This window comes from Alligator mississippiensis, chromosome 11 (genome assembly GCF_030867095.1).
Source record: "Alligator mississippiensis isolate rAllMis1 chromosome 11, rAllMis1, whole genome shotgun sequence".
Classification (NCBI taxonomy): domain Eukaryota; kingdom Metazoa; phylum Chordata; order Crocodylia; family Alligatoridae; genus Alligator; species Alligator mississippiensis.
This window is the reverse complement of record NC_081834.1, coordinates 41958413-41977500: the sequence shown is the minus strand read 5'-3', so window position 1 is coordinate 41977500 and position 19088 is coordinate 41958413. Positions and strand designations below refer to the sequence as shown.

At 48.1% G+C, this 19088-nt stretch overlaps 1 protein-coding gene across 2 annotated transcripts in view; it reads right to left on the bottom strand.

Annotated features, from left to right (window-relative positions):
* Positions 1 to 19088, bottom strand: part of SEMA7A (semaphorin 7A (John Milton Hagen blood group)) — a 62211-nt gene that overhangs the window by 16269 nt on the left and 26854 nt on the right. For both annotated transcript variants that reach the window (XM_059714890.1, XM_006273154.4), the window contains 2 exons: positions 1133 to 1266; positions 96 to 131 (listed from right to left, as the gene is read on the bottom strand). In XM_059714890.1, the coding sequence (XP_059570873.1) occupies positions 96 to 131; positions 1133 to 1266 (170 nt within the window). The remainder of the gene's footprint in view (positions 1 to 95; positions 132 to 1132; positions 1267 to 19088) is intronic.

Below are 19088 nucleotides of genomic sequence, written 5' to 3'. Positions count from 1 at the left end.
GGCCCTAAATGGGACAGCAACCCTACAGCAGCTCAGGGAAGCCTCATAATATCCCTCAATGTGATCAATCCACCCAACTAGACCTCCATACTTACACAGTGTTCTGATGGTTTTCCAGGGAAGAAGTCCTCCTGGAAAAGGAAGAAAGAGCCTCATTTTAATTCATTCCCTCTCTGAATATCTGAATGTTAACTGCCAACATTGACTAAACACTCTGAGCCCACATGCCACCCACTGTCTCAGCCAGAAAGGAAGACCGGTCGGTTGTGTATCCATGGCAGAGTAATTAGCCATTGAAATCCAGCACTTCCCATATGGTTCTCACATGGGAACTGGTCATTCAAAGCACATGACAAGCAGGACTATGTAAGGATGCATGTCCAGGTCCTGAGGGATAAACTGAAGTGAAATCTGGTCTTTCCGGAAGTGGGGAGCTCTAGGATGAGTACTTGGAGGTGCTGGATGGATCAGGTCAAGCCACTTTCAGAGGCATTTTGGGACCAAGGCTGCTGGGAAAGGCTCAGGTCATTGAGAGGTGGGTATCAATGGCTGGGTGCAAAAGAGAGATGGAGGAGGTGCTGGAGCTCTCAGAGCTATCCAGGCTTTTGAACATAGGAATGAAGGGGGAGTTTGTGCTTGGCACATGAAAGACCAAAGCAGGAGAAAGGTAAAAAACCTTCCACCCTCATACACCCTTCTCCCCACCTCATGCCATCTCTGGAACCCTTGTCCTCCCACTTCCAACTGGGAAGGCCAGAAGAGTGACATCCTGGTAGCTTTGCCCTTGAGGACTGCTCTCCCTCTACCCAGTGACAGCCCCATCTAGTCTATGTGACATCATACTTGGTTCAGGAGTTCTGAATGTTGACATCACAGACCCTGGAGTGAGACCTCACTGAGCCATCTGGACAGGACCAGCATAGAGCAGGATTAAGGCACAGTATTGAGAGACTGTCTAATAACCTGCCTTCTACTCTTGGCTTTGCCACTGATCTGCTTGGGAAAAGTGGGCAAGCCACTGAATTTCTCTGTGACTCAGTGTCCCCAGTGGTACCCTAAGGAATGACAGTGCTGAATGACTTATGGGAGGGCTGGGAAGTTAAAATCATGTGTTGCTGTGTAGTCTACTTACCGTATAGTTGCCTGAGTTTTCAAAGTCAAAATAATAAAGCTTGTCCTTTCCTCCAACAAGAAGAGCAGGGTGCCCGTCTTCATGGTAGAAGACTGTCTGTGTCTCGTTCTTCTCATATGAAAACCGTTTCTCCCCTAGAAAATAAAGAGAAAAGGATTCATCAGGCTTGTGTGCAAATCCAGCAAGAACGGTCTCAGACACAGATGGGAGCTCTGGATAAGGAACACACACACAGCTCAGCCACATCTAACCCTCCTGGTTAGAGGCAGTCTTGATATGAGATAAATGCAGCTGCAAACACAGAAATAGGTCAAAGACAAGGCCGCCAGCTGGAATCATTGGACACAGCCAATGAGCTCTGCAGTCAGGAATCCTGCCTATGAAGTTGGCTGATGGACTAAGTGCTGGAAGCATCAGGGAAACCAGGAAGCTTTCCAGTTCTGCCCAGTAAGGTTATACAGAGCTGGGATGGTATTACAGCCCCAATACCCTGCACCAATCTCACTGCTGGGATCAACAGAGAAAACCCTAGGCAAAAATCTGTGCACTCAAAAAGATGAGGACACTTAGCCTAGCCCAGACACAGCACCATGCACTGGCCTGTACAACAACAGAGCATGTGGATCTAGCGGCTGGGGCTTTACACTCTCTCTGCCTGCCACGAGCAAACTCTCTCACTCCTGCCCTGAATGTTGGCACTGCACCTTGCCGGGACAGCAGCACAAGGTTTGCTGCTGTGGGATGCAGATGTCACCACCTTTTATTGCCAATGTGTGTCGTGCAGCCACTTAAAACATGGTTTTTCAGCAGCAAAAAGGAAACAAGGGGATTAACACTGATACCTACCCCTTCCCCTGCAGTGCCCTGCTTCTGCCAGCTGCTGCCGCCAACCCCGCTCTGCCCTCCCCACTGCTGGAGCCAGAGCCCTTGCTTAGACGGTGTTTGTGGGGGAGGGAAAGAGGAGAGGTGCCCCCTAACTCCATCCTGGTGCCCTCCTCCCTGTGAGCAGTAGCCAGGCCCTGCTTGCTCACCCATGGCACTAACCATCCGACCCGTTTCACTTTGCTGATCCAACCCTGTCCTTCCCCAGCAAAGATGTGCTTCATGCAAGGTTCCCTCGAGCCCCTGAAACCTGCACCTTCTGCTCCAGACTCAGCAACATGGCACCTCATTGGCGAGTCTGGAGCAGACGTACTGAGCATCGCAAAACTCACTACACAAAACAGCCCCCCTGATCTTTGGTCTGTGGCTTGGAGACCTCTCCCTTCCCCCACATAGAGCTAGCTTCCCTTTCTGCAAAATAACACTCCAGGGCCTGGAGGAAGAAGAGGAAGGCACTATGAGGAACAAGCCTGGAGGAGCTGCAGAAACCTTATACAGCCCCGGCTCCATGCTGAACATGGCTGCTGTTCAGCTAGGGCAAGAGGACATTGGCACCATGGCCGGGGTGAAGCAAAGGTCCCTCCCCTTTGGGACAGAGGATGGGGAATCCTCAGAATCATGTTGATCGTCAGTAATCACCGCCCCGGGATTCCCTCAGTCCCACACCTGGAGCCACAAGTTGCCAGGGGGACGGAGCTACGTCAGCTGCACTGGGTTCAGAGCCAGGCTCTGGGCTTCCTCTCTCCTGGGGCAGCAGCTCTCTCATGTCACAGCTGGCTTTGTGCCTCCACCCTCCTGCTGGATCCCTTTATACTGTGCTCCACTCCCACCTATAGCCGAGAGGAGCTGGGGCCACAGACATGACCCCCCGAGTCGGGGCGATGGGCAGCTCCATGCATGACCAAGAAAGAATGCAATTGCTCCAAGAGAGGACTCCCTGCATAAACACCATTACACCCTGGACCAGCATCCTTCAGCCTACCCCTTGCCAGCATGCAAGAGGTTAAACAAGCATGCTGCAAGGCCTACTGAATAGATTGCTACAGACTAGATCCTTCCAGCTCGTTTCCCAGATCTGTGAGAAATATTCTTGCGCTCAGCTCTTTCCCTTCCATTTTATTCACTCTGTCCCTTAAAGACCTGCCGTTCCTGCTCCGTTTTGCTAATGCAGGCACTTGAGAAGGCCAAAATGCAGGGCAAGCAATTGCCTTTCTGCAAGAGGACAATATTGAAGTGGCTAGAAGCCTCCTCCAAAGGCTGGCTGCAAGCGTGCACTGCCTAGCAGTTTTCCAGGCTGGGGGAGGGAAGATCCATGTGATGCCCCAAAACAGCATCCAACTACTGTATTTACTCACATACACACACCTTTCCCCTCCTCCCCCACAAAAAAATCAGGGTGTGCATCTTAAGCAGGGAAACTGATTTTTCATTCCTGGAATACTAGAAGAATGGAGAAACAGAAGCAGGGAGATGCTGCAGCCTTTCCTGCTTCTCCCCTTGCCAGCCTCAGGGAGGGATTGGATAGAGTTCAGTCTCCAGGGTCAGAGCTAGTGTTAACCCTCTTGTGACCACAGCCACTGCAGTCAGGATCTCCTGCAGCCAGCATTCAGCCGTGGCTGAAAAAGAAATATATTTTTTCCCCTCCCTTCATTCTTCCTTCTCTAAGCCAAATGCATGCCTTATTCGTGGGGCATGTGGGGTGCAAGAAAGTATGGAATTAGATGAGGCTAATCGGTATTTTTATTGTATTGACTGGCTTAGAGGTCAAGCTCTGAAAGGGCTCCATGCTCCTAAGACCCCCTCCAGGAAGGCAGGGCTTTTCAGGGGGTGTCCTGGCTGCAACAAAGCTCTAGCGTAAGCGGTTTGCCTGCCCTGAAGATCCTGCTGTCCATTGCATATTAAGGATCTGCAGCACTTCAGCTACCCTCTGGGCTAACAACCCAACCCTGGATGGGAGAAGCTTGTCTTGATGCTGCCTTTGTTTTGCATGTCACAGGCAGTCAGCTCCCCAGTGTCTTTTTGCAGTACCAGCATTAAAAAATAAATTAAATCACTCCTAGGGCTTGCTTTTCTGCAGAGCTGCCCTTGGGTCCACTCCAGTTAGCAACTAATTCAGCAGCCAAGCACGTTATGCAGAGGCCTCTGCAAGGATGATAGAGCCTGGACAAGCTGCCAGGGAGAGGCTATTAATCACTGACATGGCACGTGTCTCTGTTTACAGATCTGCAAAGGGCAAGCAGCACACGATGAGAAATTCCTCCTTGCCTGGAGCTCCGATGAGCCAGCACTGAGCGTGCCGAGTGCCTGCCTAGCGTGGCTGCCGTGGCCAGCAGAAAGGGAGAAAATGTTTAACGGAGCTGAGGGTTACAGGCTGCTGCGTGCTCTGCAGGCTTCCTCCTCATGAGGATCTGGGACTCCAAAAAAGTGAACTTCCTCACAGCAGTGCCCTAGCAGTGCCACTCAAGACACCAGCTGTGCTAGCACCCTCCAGAATACGGTCATGCTGGGGCCAGCTACAAGTGAGCTGCTGCTGCATCAACGCCCAGCCAAGACCCCAAAAGTGCCAGAGTCCTAGGCACTACTAGCCTCTTCCCCATGCAGCAGCAGGCAACACCATCACTCCCAGGCAGTGTGGATCCTTTCTGTCACCACACCAGCCCTTCCCAGTGCCCCCACTCCCCGCTACAACTGAAGAACTCATGTTAATCTGCAGGCTAAGGACAGGGATGGCACGACAAAGGTGCATGATCCCTAAATGCAGGTGCTCTCTGCACCAGAGTAGCCTATGGAGGCCCAGCCATGACCTGAATGCTGGAAGCTGCAATGGAAGAGGAGATGCTGGGAAGTTCTGGGAATGCCCTGGTCATCCCCTCCACACTGCCACTGTTGAGACAGGAAAGACTGTACATGTCCTGCCACCCCAGGGAAAAGGTTGTTACTGGGAACAGGATCTTCCCCAGGCTTAGTAGGGGAGGCTTGGGGGCCACATTGGGAGAGGAAGGACGGCACTGAGCTCAGTACCACCCTAGCCCCCAAGTCCTTCAGGGGTTTGAGGAGGATGTAAAACACTCTCCACTGAAACCCTGTTCTCCACCACCTCTTGGGAAGCAGCGTCTTTGGCTGTGACAGGATACTGGGCTAGATGCACCAAGGGTCTGGCCCAGTACATGGCAGATCTCATGGCCTTGCCATCTGCAGAAGCAAGAAGTGCTGTATTAACCATACACGGCAGCTTCAGTCTACATTGCATTCTGCCTTTCCCTTCCAGAGCCTGAGCTTCCCCTGCTCAACCCTACCCACCTTTCTCATTAGCCCAGCCACCATTCAGTGCAAACAACCACTTCCCAGCAGCTAAGCTTGCCACAGCTAACCGCCACCCAGGTTGGCTAATGCAAATCACTTGAGCCATAGCGCTACATGCAGCAAGACTTTGAGACAGGATGTTCTGTAGCTGCAACCCCCTTGCACAAGGGACTAGAGGCAAGTAGTGCTCCATGGTACTGACCATTTACAACTAGAGAAAAATTCCTGCCCCCTTGCCATGCTATTGCTAACCTGAAGCCACCCACAGTGCCCAAGCACAGACTAAGTGACTGGTGCGAAGACCCACAATGAATACGCTGGCAGGTAGAAACCAGTGGCCCTGACATTTAACTAGCATTGGGCAAACAGCACAAAACCTTGAGTATGTATTTGCATCTGCAATCAGTTGCCCCAACTTTGTTCACACATCCCCTCTTTACATTCACTTGCTGTGAATATTTCCGCAAAACAAGCCTTGCTGGTGTGAAGGATCTCCCAAAAGCAAAATGTTAAGCTTGAACATTTACAGGAAACAAATTTGGAATCACAAAGAACATGCCACCACCCTCATTAAATTTCAAACTGTGAATTTCAGATTTGACACCTCTACATGCCATCTGCATTGCTATGCATTAAATAGCAAAGGGCATCCAATCCACAATCTGAATCTCATCCCATGGTGAACATAACTGATCCACGTCAACACCTACTGCCACTATTCACAAGCCAGCAACATACTAATGAATTTCAGGCGAGGGGGGCTTTGCTGAATTGAATCATAGCATTTTTTTCTTTTCCTGGACAGCTGACCATCAGAAAAAAGCGGCTATTTTTCATACATCATTCATTACTATTGAACTTGTTCCATTCCCAACCTTGGATCACACTGCCCTTTACACAATGGCAAAGACACATGTATATTATAGCCTGCCTTCCTTGCAAAAAGAATAAATGTTGCATGTTTACAACAAATTAGTTGTCTTGCTGCAAGATCCTAGTGAAAATAAAGCACCTCAGTCTATTTGCCATAGCGGGGATAAACCTCCTGCATATGCCAATTCCCTGCAGGGGATTGAAGGACTTCAACCAGCTAAATCAGCGAGAGCCAACCTTTCTAGGAGATATGCCACAGACTAAGCTCCATGACCTTCCTGAGTGCAACCCTGATCCCCTTCCCCTGCTTGATCTACTGCTCTTTCTGCTCCCTGCCCAATCTTCTGCTCTCTCTCTGATCGGCTACGTGCCCCAGAGGTTGCCTGTGCTATAGACTGGCTATCCTTGAGCTAGATCAAGGGAAAAGCTCCTTATGCTTTGGCTCCCTGAGGTTTTTAAATTGACCATGCCTTGCCATCACTAAACTGCTAGCTCCTACCAGGTATCAACAACCTTCACCCTTTTATGCAACTCCAACATCTGACTCAGAAAAACCTAAAGGAGTCTTTCCCTTATGCAGCAACCATCTGCTCAGCTTGTTCCTGCTGACTTTGTCCAGTGTGAGCCCTTGGTGAGAGGGAACTGAGTTGAGCTCAACCACGCTGACCTGCTGGAAAACAAGGCAATAAATAGAAGGAAACAAGTAGTTTCTCTTCCAAACAGCTAGGATGAAAACAGTCATTTTGCTGGCGCCAAGCATTGTTTGTTTTGCTTCCCACCAGCTGCTTCCAGACAGCAGAGTAAAGGTGCCTAACCAAAAATATCCACACTTCGCTACCCCAATTCCAGAGAAACTTGACTTGTGGCTGTACTTGCTCTCATCAGCAAAAAGACCTGGCTAGGGGACCTCCTAGAAGAATCTTAGTGGTTTGCTGAAGTGGCGCTGGGGCTCTTCCCTCCAGCTCTGCACCCAAAGGCTAGATCCTTGCTGAAGCCTCCACTTCAGTGTCACAGTTTCTATAATGCAGGCATCTGAAAGCAATCTGAATAGGTGGGTTAGAGGCCCTATACAAAAGGGTTTTCAACTTTGCTTCATTTGTGGACCCCATAAAAAGTGTCAAATGGAGGTGCAGACCCCTTTGAGCAGTAAGTGTGGGTATTCACATACTTTTGATTGATCCTTTGCGGATCCCTTAGACAGTGTGCAGACCCCCAGGGATCTACAGACCACAAGTTAAAAGCCACTGCCCTATACCAAGACTGAAATGATCTATATTTCTCCTAAGGGTAACTCAGATTGCTTGACTGCTTAGCAGGGAGTTCAGTTCCCACAGCTAACCAATATGAATCCTAGGCCCTGGGGTGTGTGAGCTCCTCCTCTTAGGGCTACAGTGGAAGCACATCTCATTCTGGGATCCAAAGCACCCAGGGGTGGGCACTTAACTGACAGCAGCATTGATTGAGGCCCTGCTCTGCTACAGCCTCCTGATGTTACCCTGGGCAAGTCACCCAGTCTCTCTGGAAGAGAAGAGATAACAGCATTGCCCTGGCTTACAGGGAGGGTAATGGGGCTAACTACAGTGAAGAGTGTGAGGCATTCAAGACACTATGGGGCATGGGGAGTGTATACATAACATAAATAGACCAAGTATAAAAGTTGAAGTCTTGTCCATTTGTTTTCTTTCAGAGATCCTGAGGCTTTCTGTGCTAAAATGCATCCTGGTCCAATTCCAGGATAAAGCAACTTCTGTATTCCTCCTGCAGTTTAATTTTAATGCTAGTCATGCAAAGCTACTGGCATTCAGGGGCTATCAGGATTCACCCCAGAGACAGCTGCAATGCAGGGATAGGTGAACAATCCTGGTTCATACAGTCTGTAAAGCACAGAGATATTCCTCTGGGAAAACATTGTTAGACAATAAGATTTAGGAGATAAAAATGCACCAAAACCACTTGCTGCTTTTCAACCCACTGCCCAGAATGGACAATACCGGATAAAGGGAATCAAATCAGCCAAGGGAAGTCAGAGTGGAAGAGCTGTGGCTCCAGGAACAACCTGAAATATCTAAAAGAGCCCCTTACCTCCTGGGAGTGCTTATCTCCAGTTTCTAATGCCCCATCAACTCTTTCTGAACTCTTGGCTGGCATTTTCATCATTTTACACAAAACCCCCAGTCAGCAGAAGAATCAAGGGAATGATTGTCATCTCATTCACTAAGCACGCAGGGCAAGTGGGTAAATGAAAAGAAATCTTTGTGCTTTGCAGGGGAAATGGGGTGAGTACCGCGATCTGTGTCACAACAAAAATACAGAGCAGGAGCCAAGAAGGGAATGTGCCATGGGAGCGTCTGTTGGGTGAGGTAATGGAGAAGCAGACAGAGGTGTTCTCACAAGAGAAGAGTGAATCTGATAATTAACTAACTAACTCAGAGCAACCCATCCCACGAGGACGTGATTCTGTACCTTATTATGAAGGAACATTATATATATCTATATAATAGGAGAGTTGCACAAATGAAGCTACCATATTTTCTCACATACAAAACAAAACTCCATTTCCCCCAAAAGAGTGTGCACATGCACAGGGCTGATCTAACCATTATGCGAAGTAGGTGGTCGCCTAGGGTGCCAAAATTTGGGGGCGCCAAAATTATATGCAAAACAAAATAACAGGAACATCATTCTAAATAACAACCCTGGCTGGCTACAGCTCCATTTTGGTCTCAGACCTTTGATTTGGTAAGGGGAGAAAGACCTCTGAAAAGATCTCAGAGGTAAAAGTTCATTCTAGACTTCTTATTTTCCTCTACATTGGAAGTGGTGGGGGTGCTGAGGTACACAGTTCATCTAAGATGCCAAGTACCCTTGAACCGGCCCTGTGCGTGCATGGGTGGTGTGCAGTGGGTGCGTGCAAAGCAGGGAAGCTGTTTCTCTGCCCAGAATAGAAGCACCGTGCTACAATTCCTTTTCCATAGCACAGTAGCTATGGTATTGCTGTTCAGGCAGCTGAGGAAGTCAGCTGACTTAATGGCTCATTGTTCTCCACTTCACAAGTGTTAACAACTGTCTCGTCCTTTTAAGCGCCTTGATGTTCCACTATTCAAGCTGATCTTTGGTTTCTGCTGGCTGTTCCTGATCTCTCTTCCTATTTCAGAGCCTACTAAGAGGAAGATGACTCATCTGAGGATTAAGCTGTCCCTGCTCTATGCAGCTATAACAAAAAGATTTTTCATGGGTTCATTCTACCTTTCAAAAATAAGGGTGTGAATTATATTTCTGGGTGTGTCATTTACAAGAAAATACGGCATGTTCCACTGACTCGTGTTTGTGTTAAAGCCAAGCCAGAGAGCTCACTCTAAGTAGGAAAAATAATCAGTGTGTGTTGTTCCCGTTATCTATTGGGAGGTGAAGGCAGCGAATGGTCACCTGGTAAAAAGATGGCCCATGTGCTATTGGAAACTGTCATGATCTGGTCCCTCTACCTGTCGCCCAGATCAGAATTTGCCCGGACTACATCATGGATCCAGCCGCTTAGCTATCCTGCCTGGGGTACTATCTAATCTTCATGGGAAGATGAGTCCTCACACCAAGCCTCCACAGTACATTTAGGTAGTCATCCAGTGTTCTCAATAGAGCTGGAAGAGGAAAGGGGGCGAGTTTGTTCCTAACTCTCCACTCCCAAAAACCAGAGGCACGTTTTACTTTGCAGACAAATCCAATATCCTGCAACTAAAAGCAGCAGCGTAGTCGATTACTCGTTTGTGTGAGAGGCAGAATAAGCCATTGGCTCAGTGGCTCCAGCCCAACCTCTCTCCACCCCAGTATTATAGGATTCTCCTTCACAGGACAGGTCCATCAGTGGGTTTTAAACTATTCCATATTAGGACCCCCTAGGCCTCTGAATGCCAGAAGATGTATAGCAAGAGGGGCAGGGGACACAATCTGGAAGGACTCTTGCATAGATACTCTTCCCCTTATTATCCAACATCTGTGACTGAGGTACGGGCCTATTTGCTAGGGAGGTATAGTAAACCTAGCCCACCAGAAAACAATAAAAAACTCCTTAAGTGATTAAAGAAAGGCCACAAGACACATAGCAACTCAATGCTTGGGTTAATGGATGAAAACAGGAGAGGGTGTGCAGGTTACAGGTTAGTAAGGATTCTGAGGGGGGATAATGCAGAGAACACCAGCTAGTGCCCACTGCTCTTCAGACACATCTAAGTAGCCTGTGGACACTGCTTAATGAACCCACCAACACCTCCCACAGTGCAGAGTAAAAGGAAGACAATCACAGTCACCTGAATTCCCCCCATCTGCATCTCCTTCTGGGTCTGGTAGATGGAGAACTTGGTCAGGAACAGAAGGATGTTGACCAGAAGGTCAACCTTGATGAGATACGGGATACTACATTAGATGGACCTGTAGGCTGGCCTGGGATGGCATCTCTCATGTTCTTAAGAGAAGCAGGGATCTGCCCCTCTAGAGTTTCCTGACAATAAAGTAGCCAATGTGTAGGCACAAAGCACTCTAAAAGGCTTGTTATTAGCTTATCTGGCTACAAGCAGAGCCAGATTAGTAGAATTATTTATTTATTTCGCTAATGCTTGTAAAAGCGTTGGAAAGCTTCCTAGACTGGAAATTATTGCTCTTACTTGATCTATTACTGCAGCTTCCTCATCCTATTTCAGAACTTCCCCCTTTTCTTTTCTTTTTTTTAAGCAAAAGAAGAGAAATTATAGAAGAATCACCAATTTTGGAAATCTCTTCAGGCAAAGAGTGCAGGGTCCCAGTCAGGGAAATCCCTCCTTTTCACAGTATATGTAAAATGGGCTTAGGGGGGACCCCTTAAAATTAAAAAGGTGACGTGGTCTATTTGTAGGACTTGGAAAAAAAAGTTTGTAATCACAGCAGCAGTTTGTAATCAAGTTTGTAATCTTGTGAAGTAGAGCTATTATCTCCCTCTGGCAGATGAAGAATTAGCACACAGAGATGCTAAGTGATTTGTCTCAGGTCACGCCCAGGAAGTCTGTGGCAAAGCAGGGACAACCTAAAGTCAAACCAAAGTCCGGCTAGAATCTTAACCAACAGTTCACCTTTCTTGTATGTTATGCAAGCAGGTCTCTGTAGACAGCAGGCCAGCTGCTCCGACAAGGACTCTGGTTGCATTACCTATAAACAGGTTACTTTGTCACCAATCATTGCCTTTGTGCTGTCAAACATTTTTACTGCGGCACAAAGGCCAAGCAAATGGATATCTATTCTCCTTGTCATACTACAAACATAGCTGGGGTTTCTCTGCTTAACACTGATGCATCTCAGAGATCCTGGGTGCATGGCTCATTAAGCACAGAAAGCCAGGCAGGTGATCCCAGGGCTTGAGGGGTCTGATCCTGTGCAGGAGTTCCCAGGGTGCACAAGACAGGGACCCCTCAAGGCCTGGGTGAACACATTGCCTATTGTCTCACCCACTGATGCTGCAGGACAATAGGCATCTGTTTATCACATCTCCCATCAGCAGTTCTGCTTTGAAACAGAACTGCACTGAAATAGCCCTCTCTTACTCAGCAGCCCTGAAGGAGCCAATTTTGCTGTGCTTGGTCCCAGGCATGGGGCAGAGTCAGCACAGCTGTGAGTGGAAGGAACAGGGAACAAGTGCACCTGGGGCATGGACCCAGCTGGGTGCTGACCTTCTGATACCATCCTATGGAGAGCTGAGTCTATGCCCCAGGTACACTAGTTTCCTGCTTCATGCCCATCTGACAGCAGGAAGACTGAACAGGTGTCACTCAAAGGTTGCCTTTGATCCACAGAACCCCTTATCACTCTGCTTGGCTCTCAGGGGAGTTAGTCAGTGGGGGACAAAGAGATGTCACCTCCCTGTTAACTGGACTAACAGGATGTGGTCACCCAGCCAGTGACAGAGGTATTCACCTGGGGAGCAAGGCTGTACTTTGTGCAAAATGGGCCTAGGAACGAGAGGAAGGATTCAACACTCCCCAGCCCAGCCCTGGGCCCTGCTAGGATACCATAAAGGGACCAGAAAAGTCTCCTACCAAACAGAGAGAATTCCTCCAGGGGAGGCAGTGGAGAACTACCAGCTTCCCAGCACAGGGATTGTTTTAAGTAGCATATCTATCACTGGCCTCCACCTACTTTACATCAGTAGCTGCCTTGGCCCCTGGTACAGGCCAGAATCAAAAGGATGTCGAGCAAAATAACGGTACCCTAGCTTCAGCACCTATCTATCCATCCCCCTTCCTGCCAGACTGGGCAGCACACAGTCTCTCCCAGCATATTTCATTTTAACCCAAGGCAGTAGATTAACAGTTTCTCACGATGACTTTGCACCTGTTCTTTGTTAAGCAAACTCGAGGGCCATGGTCTTTCCTCACTTCAGAAAGTAATAGGACATTCTCTGTGCCCCATGTTTCTCCATCCTCTTGCTTCTTCCTTCAGCTGCCAGACCTCCGTTATACTTCCCCAAGTAGTGGGGAAACCCCGTTACTTTACCCTTTGGGCTTCCCATCTGCGCTCTAGCCCACCCCAAACAGGCCAGGATGATTGGGTTCCAGCCCCATCAGTATGACGGCCACTATCTCGACCAGAGCTTACAGGGTGACTTGGACCTTCCAAAGCTCAAAGTAGCAACTGCTCCCTCCTTGACCCAAAGGGACATACCTGTCAAGATGATGCTGGAATGGACCCCTATCCTCCATGCACTAGATACAGAAGGATTTATAAAACACACCCCCAGGTTTCATAGTTTCATAGTTGGTAGGGTCGGAAGGGACCTGAGCAGATCATGAAGTCCGACCCCCTGCCATGGCAGGAAAGAGTACTGGGGTAAAACAACCCCAGTAAGGTGTTCATCTAGCCTCCTCTTAAAGACCCCCAGGGTAGGAGCCAGCACCACTTCACTTGGAAGTTGGTTCCAGATCCTAGCCGCCCTGACTGTGAAGTAGCGCCTCCTGATGTCTAGTCTGAATTCAACCAGGTTTATCATAAACCAATTTCAACCATTTTGAAACTGGTTTATGTGCACTGAACTTCTGATCTATTACAGGTTTAAACCAGTTTATGACGACTTAAACTGGTTTATGTGTCATGTCTGTCCCTAGACATACTGATTTAATCTGGCTTCTACATCCACATGCTCATTGGGGGACCAGTATTGCAAAGTGCTGAAGACCTCCTCTGATTATCACCACACCTCTGTGCCAGTGCCAGTTTGTATTTGTATACCTTAGGAGAGCACTAGTGATCCTTTGCCCCGGGATGCTGCATGGACACAGTGCTTGAGAGAGGCAGGGAGATGGTGTCTTTGAACTGAGGCTTGTTTGCAAGAAAGGGCATGGCCCCGGGCTAGGATTCACCATTCTTCATCCTGGAAATCCTGCAATAGAGGTAAGAAGTGGAAACAACTTCCTGGACCAGTCCTCCAGTTAGCCTGGTCCCTTCTGCTGTGTTGTATAGAGAAACTCAAGTTAATAGGGGAAGTCTAGGTAGGTGAACCCCTCAGACTCTACTAGAGCACACAAGGTGGTCACTAGCAACAATAGCTCCTGTTTACAGGTGGGGAAACTGAAGGCACAGAGGTGGGGGACATGTCCAAGATCATGCAGCAGGCAGGGCTAGGAATAGACCCCAGGTCTCCCCAAGTGCAGCCTGGTGTGCTGTCCACTAGACAAAACTGACTGCTTTCACCTCCATCCACACTAGAAGAGGGCAGGGGCTTTATCCCCCCAGGCAGCACAGAAAGGCCAATTTCCCCTTTTCTCTCTCCTTTACATCTCCCAAGGAGAGATTCCCATGAGAATGCAGTCTCCTGCATTGCCATCCATCACCAGTGGGGTGGGGGAGGCTGGCATATCAGGGCTATTGCTTATCACTGTTTCTTTGCCCTGCATTGTTTGCAGCCATCCCAGCCAAGGCCAGGGCTGTAGCTGTGTCTACACTTGTATCTTTTCAGGGACAAATTCCCAGTGGAACAATAAACCAATAACTCCCAGCAGCAGCCCAGGAGGCCAGAGATTTTTTAGAAAGCAGGATCCTGCTCTGCTTCTCAGCAAGAGAAGTGTTTTATCTGGGAATGCTTCAAATTCCACAGAGGCAACATAAAAATCACAGTGTCCTATCCTATGACTGGACACTACGTGAAGACTGATGGTCTGCTTAGTGCCTGACTGAATGAGCTCTGCACAGGTCCAACTGCAGAGTCAGGGCCCCAGAGATAAATGTGACACCTGCCCTCAAAACCTTCTTCTAGCCTAAGCATGCAGTCAGGAGAAAGAGATATCAAATATCCAGGGATGAGGCTGCCTTATAACACTGGTTCTCAACCTTTCAAGATGCAAGGCCCCCCTCGGGAAATGCCAGCTCTGAGTTTCACTTGTTTTTAACTGCAGAAAATTTAGAGTAGTTCTTCTGCCATTAAGAACTCGAAAGACCACAGCAGCTCCGCATGTTTTTAACACCACAGATTCCTATTTGAAATCTTGGGGTTTATTTTGTGAATCATGAGTAGGTAGTTCAGCATCTCACAGTGCCAGTATTGTGGGGCACCCCACCCCCCGGACCTTCGAAAGGATCTCAGGGCATCCCATGTACACAGCACCCTACTTGAGAATCACTGCCCTTTGCCTGCCTTCCCAGCAACCCCGAGATGCCCGGTTTCTTCCCAGCAATATTAGAGACCTGATGAGCTTTCACACATCTACCCCTCCATCAGTGAGGCTGTAATGGTGCGAGACAGAAGGCTTCCAAATATTCTACTTTGTCTACTGCACTTTTGTTGCGACAGGACATACCAGCTGCAAGCACCTTGGCAGGAGTCAGATGGGGGTTAGGCTACAGAATAGAAAACAATGCATAGAAATCACATGCCAGGACATTAGTATGCCAGCTTGTGTATCAAGAGGGAGCAGCCCATGTGCTGCTGTTTTGGAGCACTAGCCAAGCAACAGCAGCCTTGGAGCAGTCTGCCCTCCTAAGCAGGTTGTTGCAAAGTTGCCTCTGATGGGGGTGGGGTGGGGGGGTGGATATAGGACCCTGTGAAACAGAGCATGGGCCAGGATAGTGGGTTAGAGGGACCATCTGTCTGATCCAGGCATAGCACTTCTCATATCCCTGATATATTAATGGTAGGACTGAGCTGGGAGTGATTCACTAAGGATTTCCATACTTTGGCATTTGGTTTTTCCCCAAGATCTCCACTGAAATGAATAAATCCATGAACATGGGGAGCGTTGGGGTCTCCACCTCTAAGGCCACCTACCTAATAAGATGCCTCAGAGTCATAGACTATGGGAGCCCTGGGTCCTTAGCAGCACACCAAGCAGGCTGCTGAAGTGGGCTAGGAGAATCAGGAGGAGACTGGCAGGGACACATTGGAGCTCTGGCCAAAACGACCCCCTCTCCAGGGAACGCCTTGATTCCAAGGAAACTTTTTCTCTGTGTATTTATCCAGCAAGCTCCAAACAATCTTTTCAATTGAATCTGGAGAGAATTAGGTTTCATATTAAGCCGTCTACAGAGCAGCACCATTCAGCTGAATATAATAAAGGATGCACGAGAGCAAGTCTGTGGTCCCTCCAGCTCAGCACCCCAGCCAATAAGAGACAAAGATTGGACATTAAGATGTTAACACAGGAACCCAATCCTCCTAAATTCCTTACTTCCTGGCTGGCTGGGAAACCAATGAAGCATGAACACTGATAGTCCCAGTAACTAGGATCTTCCATACTCAAGTATTTCAAAGGGGTGACCTATAACTTAGCTCCCAGAAATGCTGGGGGTATATTGTGAAGGCATCAAACTTTACTGGGCTGATTTTCAAAGCTGCTGAGCTGCATTTGGTTGAGCTGAGAGTATCCAGCACCTTTGGGAAAAAGAGGATTAAGACACACAATCTGCTTGATATTACTTCACTTTTATTCCCTAGTAAAGTTCCCAGGCACTCCCTGTCTAGCTGCTGAGCAAAAAGCCCCCTGCCTCAAAGAGCTTTCAATCTAAGAGTTTCATACAACCAAGGGAACTGGATAATCTGTACCAACAGGCAGAGAAAAGGGCTCCAGGGACTAGCATTAGCTCCTGCTCCATTTAGAAATAACTCAAGGATCTTAATATGCATTTAGAACCTCACTAGGGGCAGGTAGGTTGAACCTCACTGTAATCTCTCAGCCAGATGGTAACTCATATGATGCTGCTCCCTAGCACTTCCTGCATCACATCCCCCTAGCTCTGATAAGAGACCACACACAATCTATTCCACCCTTCAGACCCAGAAGTGGAAATGTATCCACTCTGAGGCACGCTGCTGCTAATCCCCTTCTGCTTAGCTCACTCATCCACAGATTGATTGCATCCTGTAATAACTTCATCCAGATTTGGTTCTTCCGTGTTCTTGATGACCAGGATGTGAACAGAAAGGAAGGAAACACTTTCTGGTTTCCTGGCTAGCTGCAGTAAAATGCAGTTGGGATTAGCTTTGATGAATCGTGGCTTGGCCATGTGTCTTTCAAAGCAAGTGCCACCTCAATTCAAAGGGACATAAGGATAGGGAACACACTATGAGAACACTACACACACCTTGCATCCTTTTCCTGGTAACTGGTCACACATGACTAAGTCCTTATGCATCACCTCTCAGACATTTAAGGGGATGATGCAGTACTACTTGCATTCCAGGACTGGAAGTCAGCTTCTTATTGTATTAGAAACACAGGGACACTATCTGAAAGGAACTCCTGCTATTTCAAAAAACCATAACTTTTATGGATTTTGTAATGCGCTTAAGCCCCAGCACAATCTTGACATATCCAAGCTCATCTCCCTCTAGACTGAACGCACAAACACTGGATGCATGATAACTCAGGAACACTGTATTGTCCCACCTGACAGAATGCAAGCCCCTTGGTCTGAGTTTATACACACTGGGATCCAACATACAAACAGTAGGAATAGAAAGCAGGACTCCTGGTTCTATCCTGATATGTGAACTTAGACCAGTCTCTTCTCTGTTCTGTGCCTCACCTTCCTCCCTGTACACAAATAATGTTGACCTACATTTGCAAAGTGCCTCAAGACAGATGGGTGGATCTAGAAGCGTTCCTCCTCTATAGCTCAAAGTACTGCTGCTTATTCCATACTAGCCCCACAAGTATTCATACTTTAAGTATAGCTGCCTAAATGAGGCAGGGGGAAGGGCACAGGGCCCTTTAATGGAAGTGACACTGAATGCAAGTTCTCCTTGCTGTGAAGGCATGGGGACTTCTTGTTTTGGTATCCACAAGAAACCAGAACAAAAAAATTACATAACAGCTAAAGGCATGTAAACCCAAAACAAACAGTATAGTCAGGGCATGGGCAGGGCAAACAGCCGGAGGATCTGAACTAACTGAAACGCTGTTCCTTGCCAGCAAAAGGTTTGCTGAGCCATCCCTTAAACTACGGAAACAAAACACAAATCAGGTTCTATAAGTTCCCAAGTTTAGAAATCTCAGGAGGAAGCAGAGCAGCTTCAACACCAGATAGGTTCTTCCCTGTGTGACGCAGTACCATGTAAAACCAAGAAACCACTACAAAATTCAGTTGTGAGAGTCCAGACAGATTCCCTGCACACCACAAATGTACAGCCTTCCCCATCTGGGACTCCCACTGGCTCCCCAAATACCCATTCACAGTCTCAGTATAGGTCACTTCCTTGGGAAATTATTCTGAGTTAATAAAATTAAAACCCCACTTTGGTTAATTTCCCAAACGTCAGAAGTCATCTGTAGACTTGTCCATGGTCTCCTCCCAATCCACTTGAACTTTAAAGAGACCAGCACAGGGCCCTGTAGCGAGAATACCACTGGGAGTCTCCAACATGAAGAAGAGGGGAGAAATGCCAGTGTGGGCAGAAAGTGTTTGGCTTGCAGGAACAGACTTTGTCTATTTAAAGTCTATCCTTGAGGGATGAAGTGGAATAGAAGCTGACGCAGGCAGAGATGGAATAAATGCAACAAGAGGAGAAATACAGCATTGGGGAGTGTATCTATGTGGCCAGACTAAAGGGGGATTGAAATATTGTCCCCATGAAGGGCTCCAGGCCAGTGTTTTCCATAAAAAGGCTTATTTTGAAACAAAACCCAGTAGCCAAGCTGCAAAGTGTCCTGGGAAACTACAGGTGTGTCTCTGTAGAGACCAGAGAATCCCCCAACTCATTTGGAAACTCTGGACATCATTTTTCAGTCTGGCCTTTTATCATCAGTACTTTGCAGCCCTCTTCATGCCCATCACCAGAGGAACTGAGTACATCACAAGGCATCTGTGGAACAGAAAAGTGCTATTACCTGCATCGCGCAGCCAGGGAAACGGAGACAGGGAGAGGCTAAGTGATGCACCCAAGGTCACACAGGAGGTCAGTGGCAGACCAGGGACTGGAACTCAAGTCTCCCTAGTCCTCCATAAGCACTAACCACTGAACCAACCTTCCTCTCACCAGTTTGAGAGACAGCTGTCATTTGCAAAGGACTCTGGGCAGAAAGGCCGTGATCAACTCCTAGTGTCTTGCTATGGCATCTAACTCCCAGAACCTCAATGACTGCATCATAAATCCTCTGGCAGGACGCCCGTCAGAGCACTTTGCAGAGACCAGTAGGAATTATTAACCCTTGTTTTACAGGCAGATGAGCCACTCAGAGCAGTGGCTTGACTTTGAAGACCAATCGGCAGAAGAGATGGGAACAGACCCGAGGGCCCTCCCCACAGCTTACCAGTCCAACATGGGGGATTAAAAATACACCTCCAACACAGAACACAAGATGAACATGCAGCACTGGCATGAGTGGGTCCTGACATAGTACCTCTACAGCTGTTTTTTTGCTCTGGGCGGCTCATGGCATAAAAACAAATA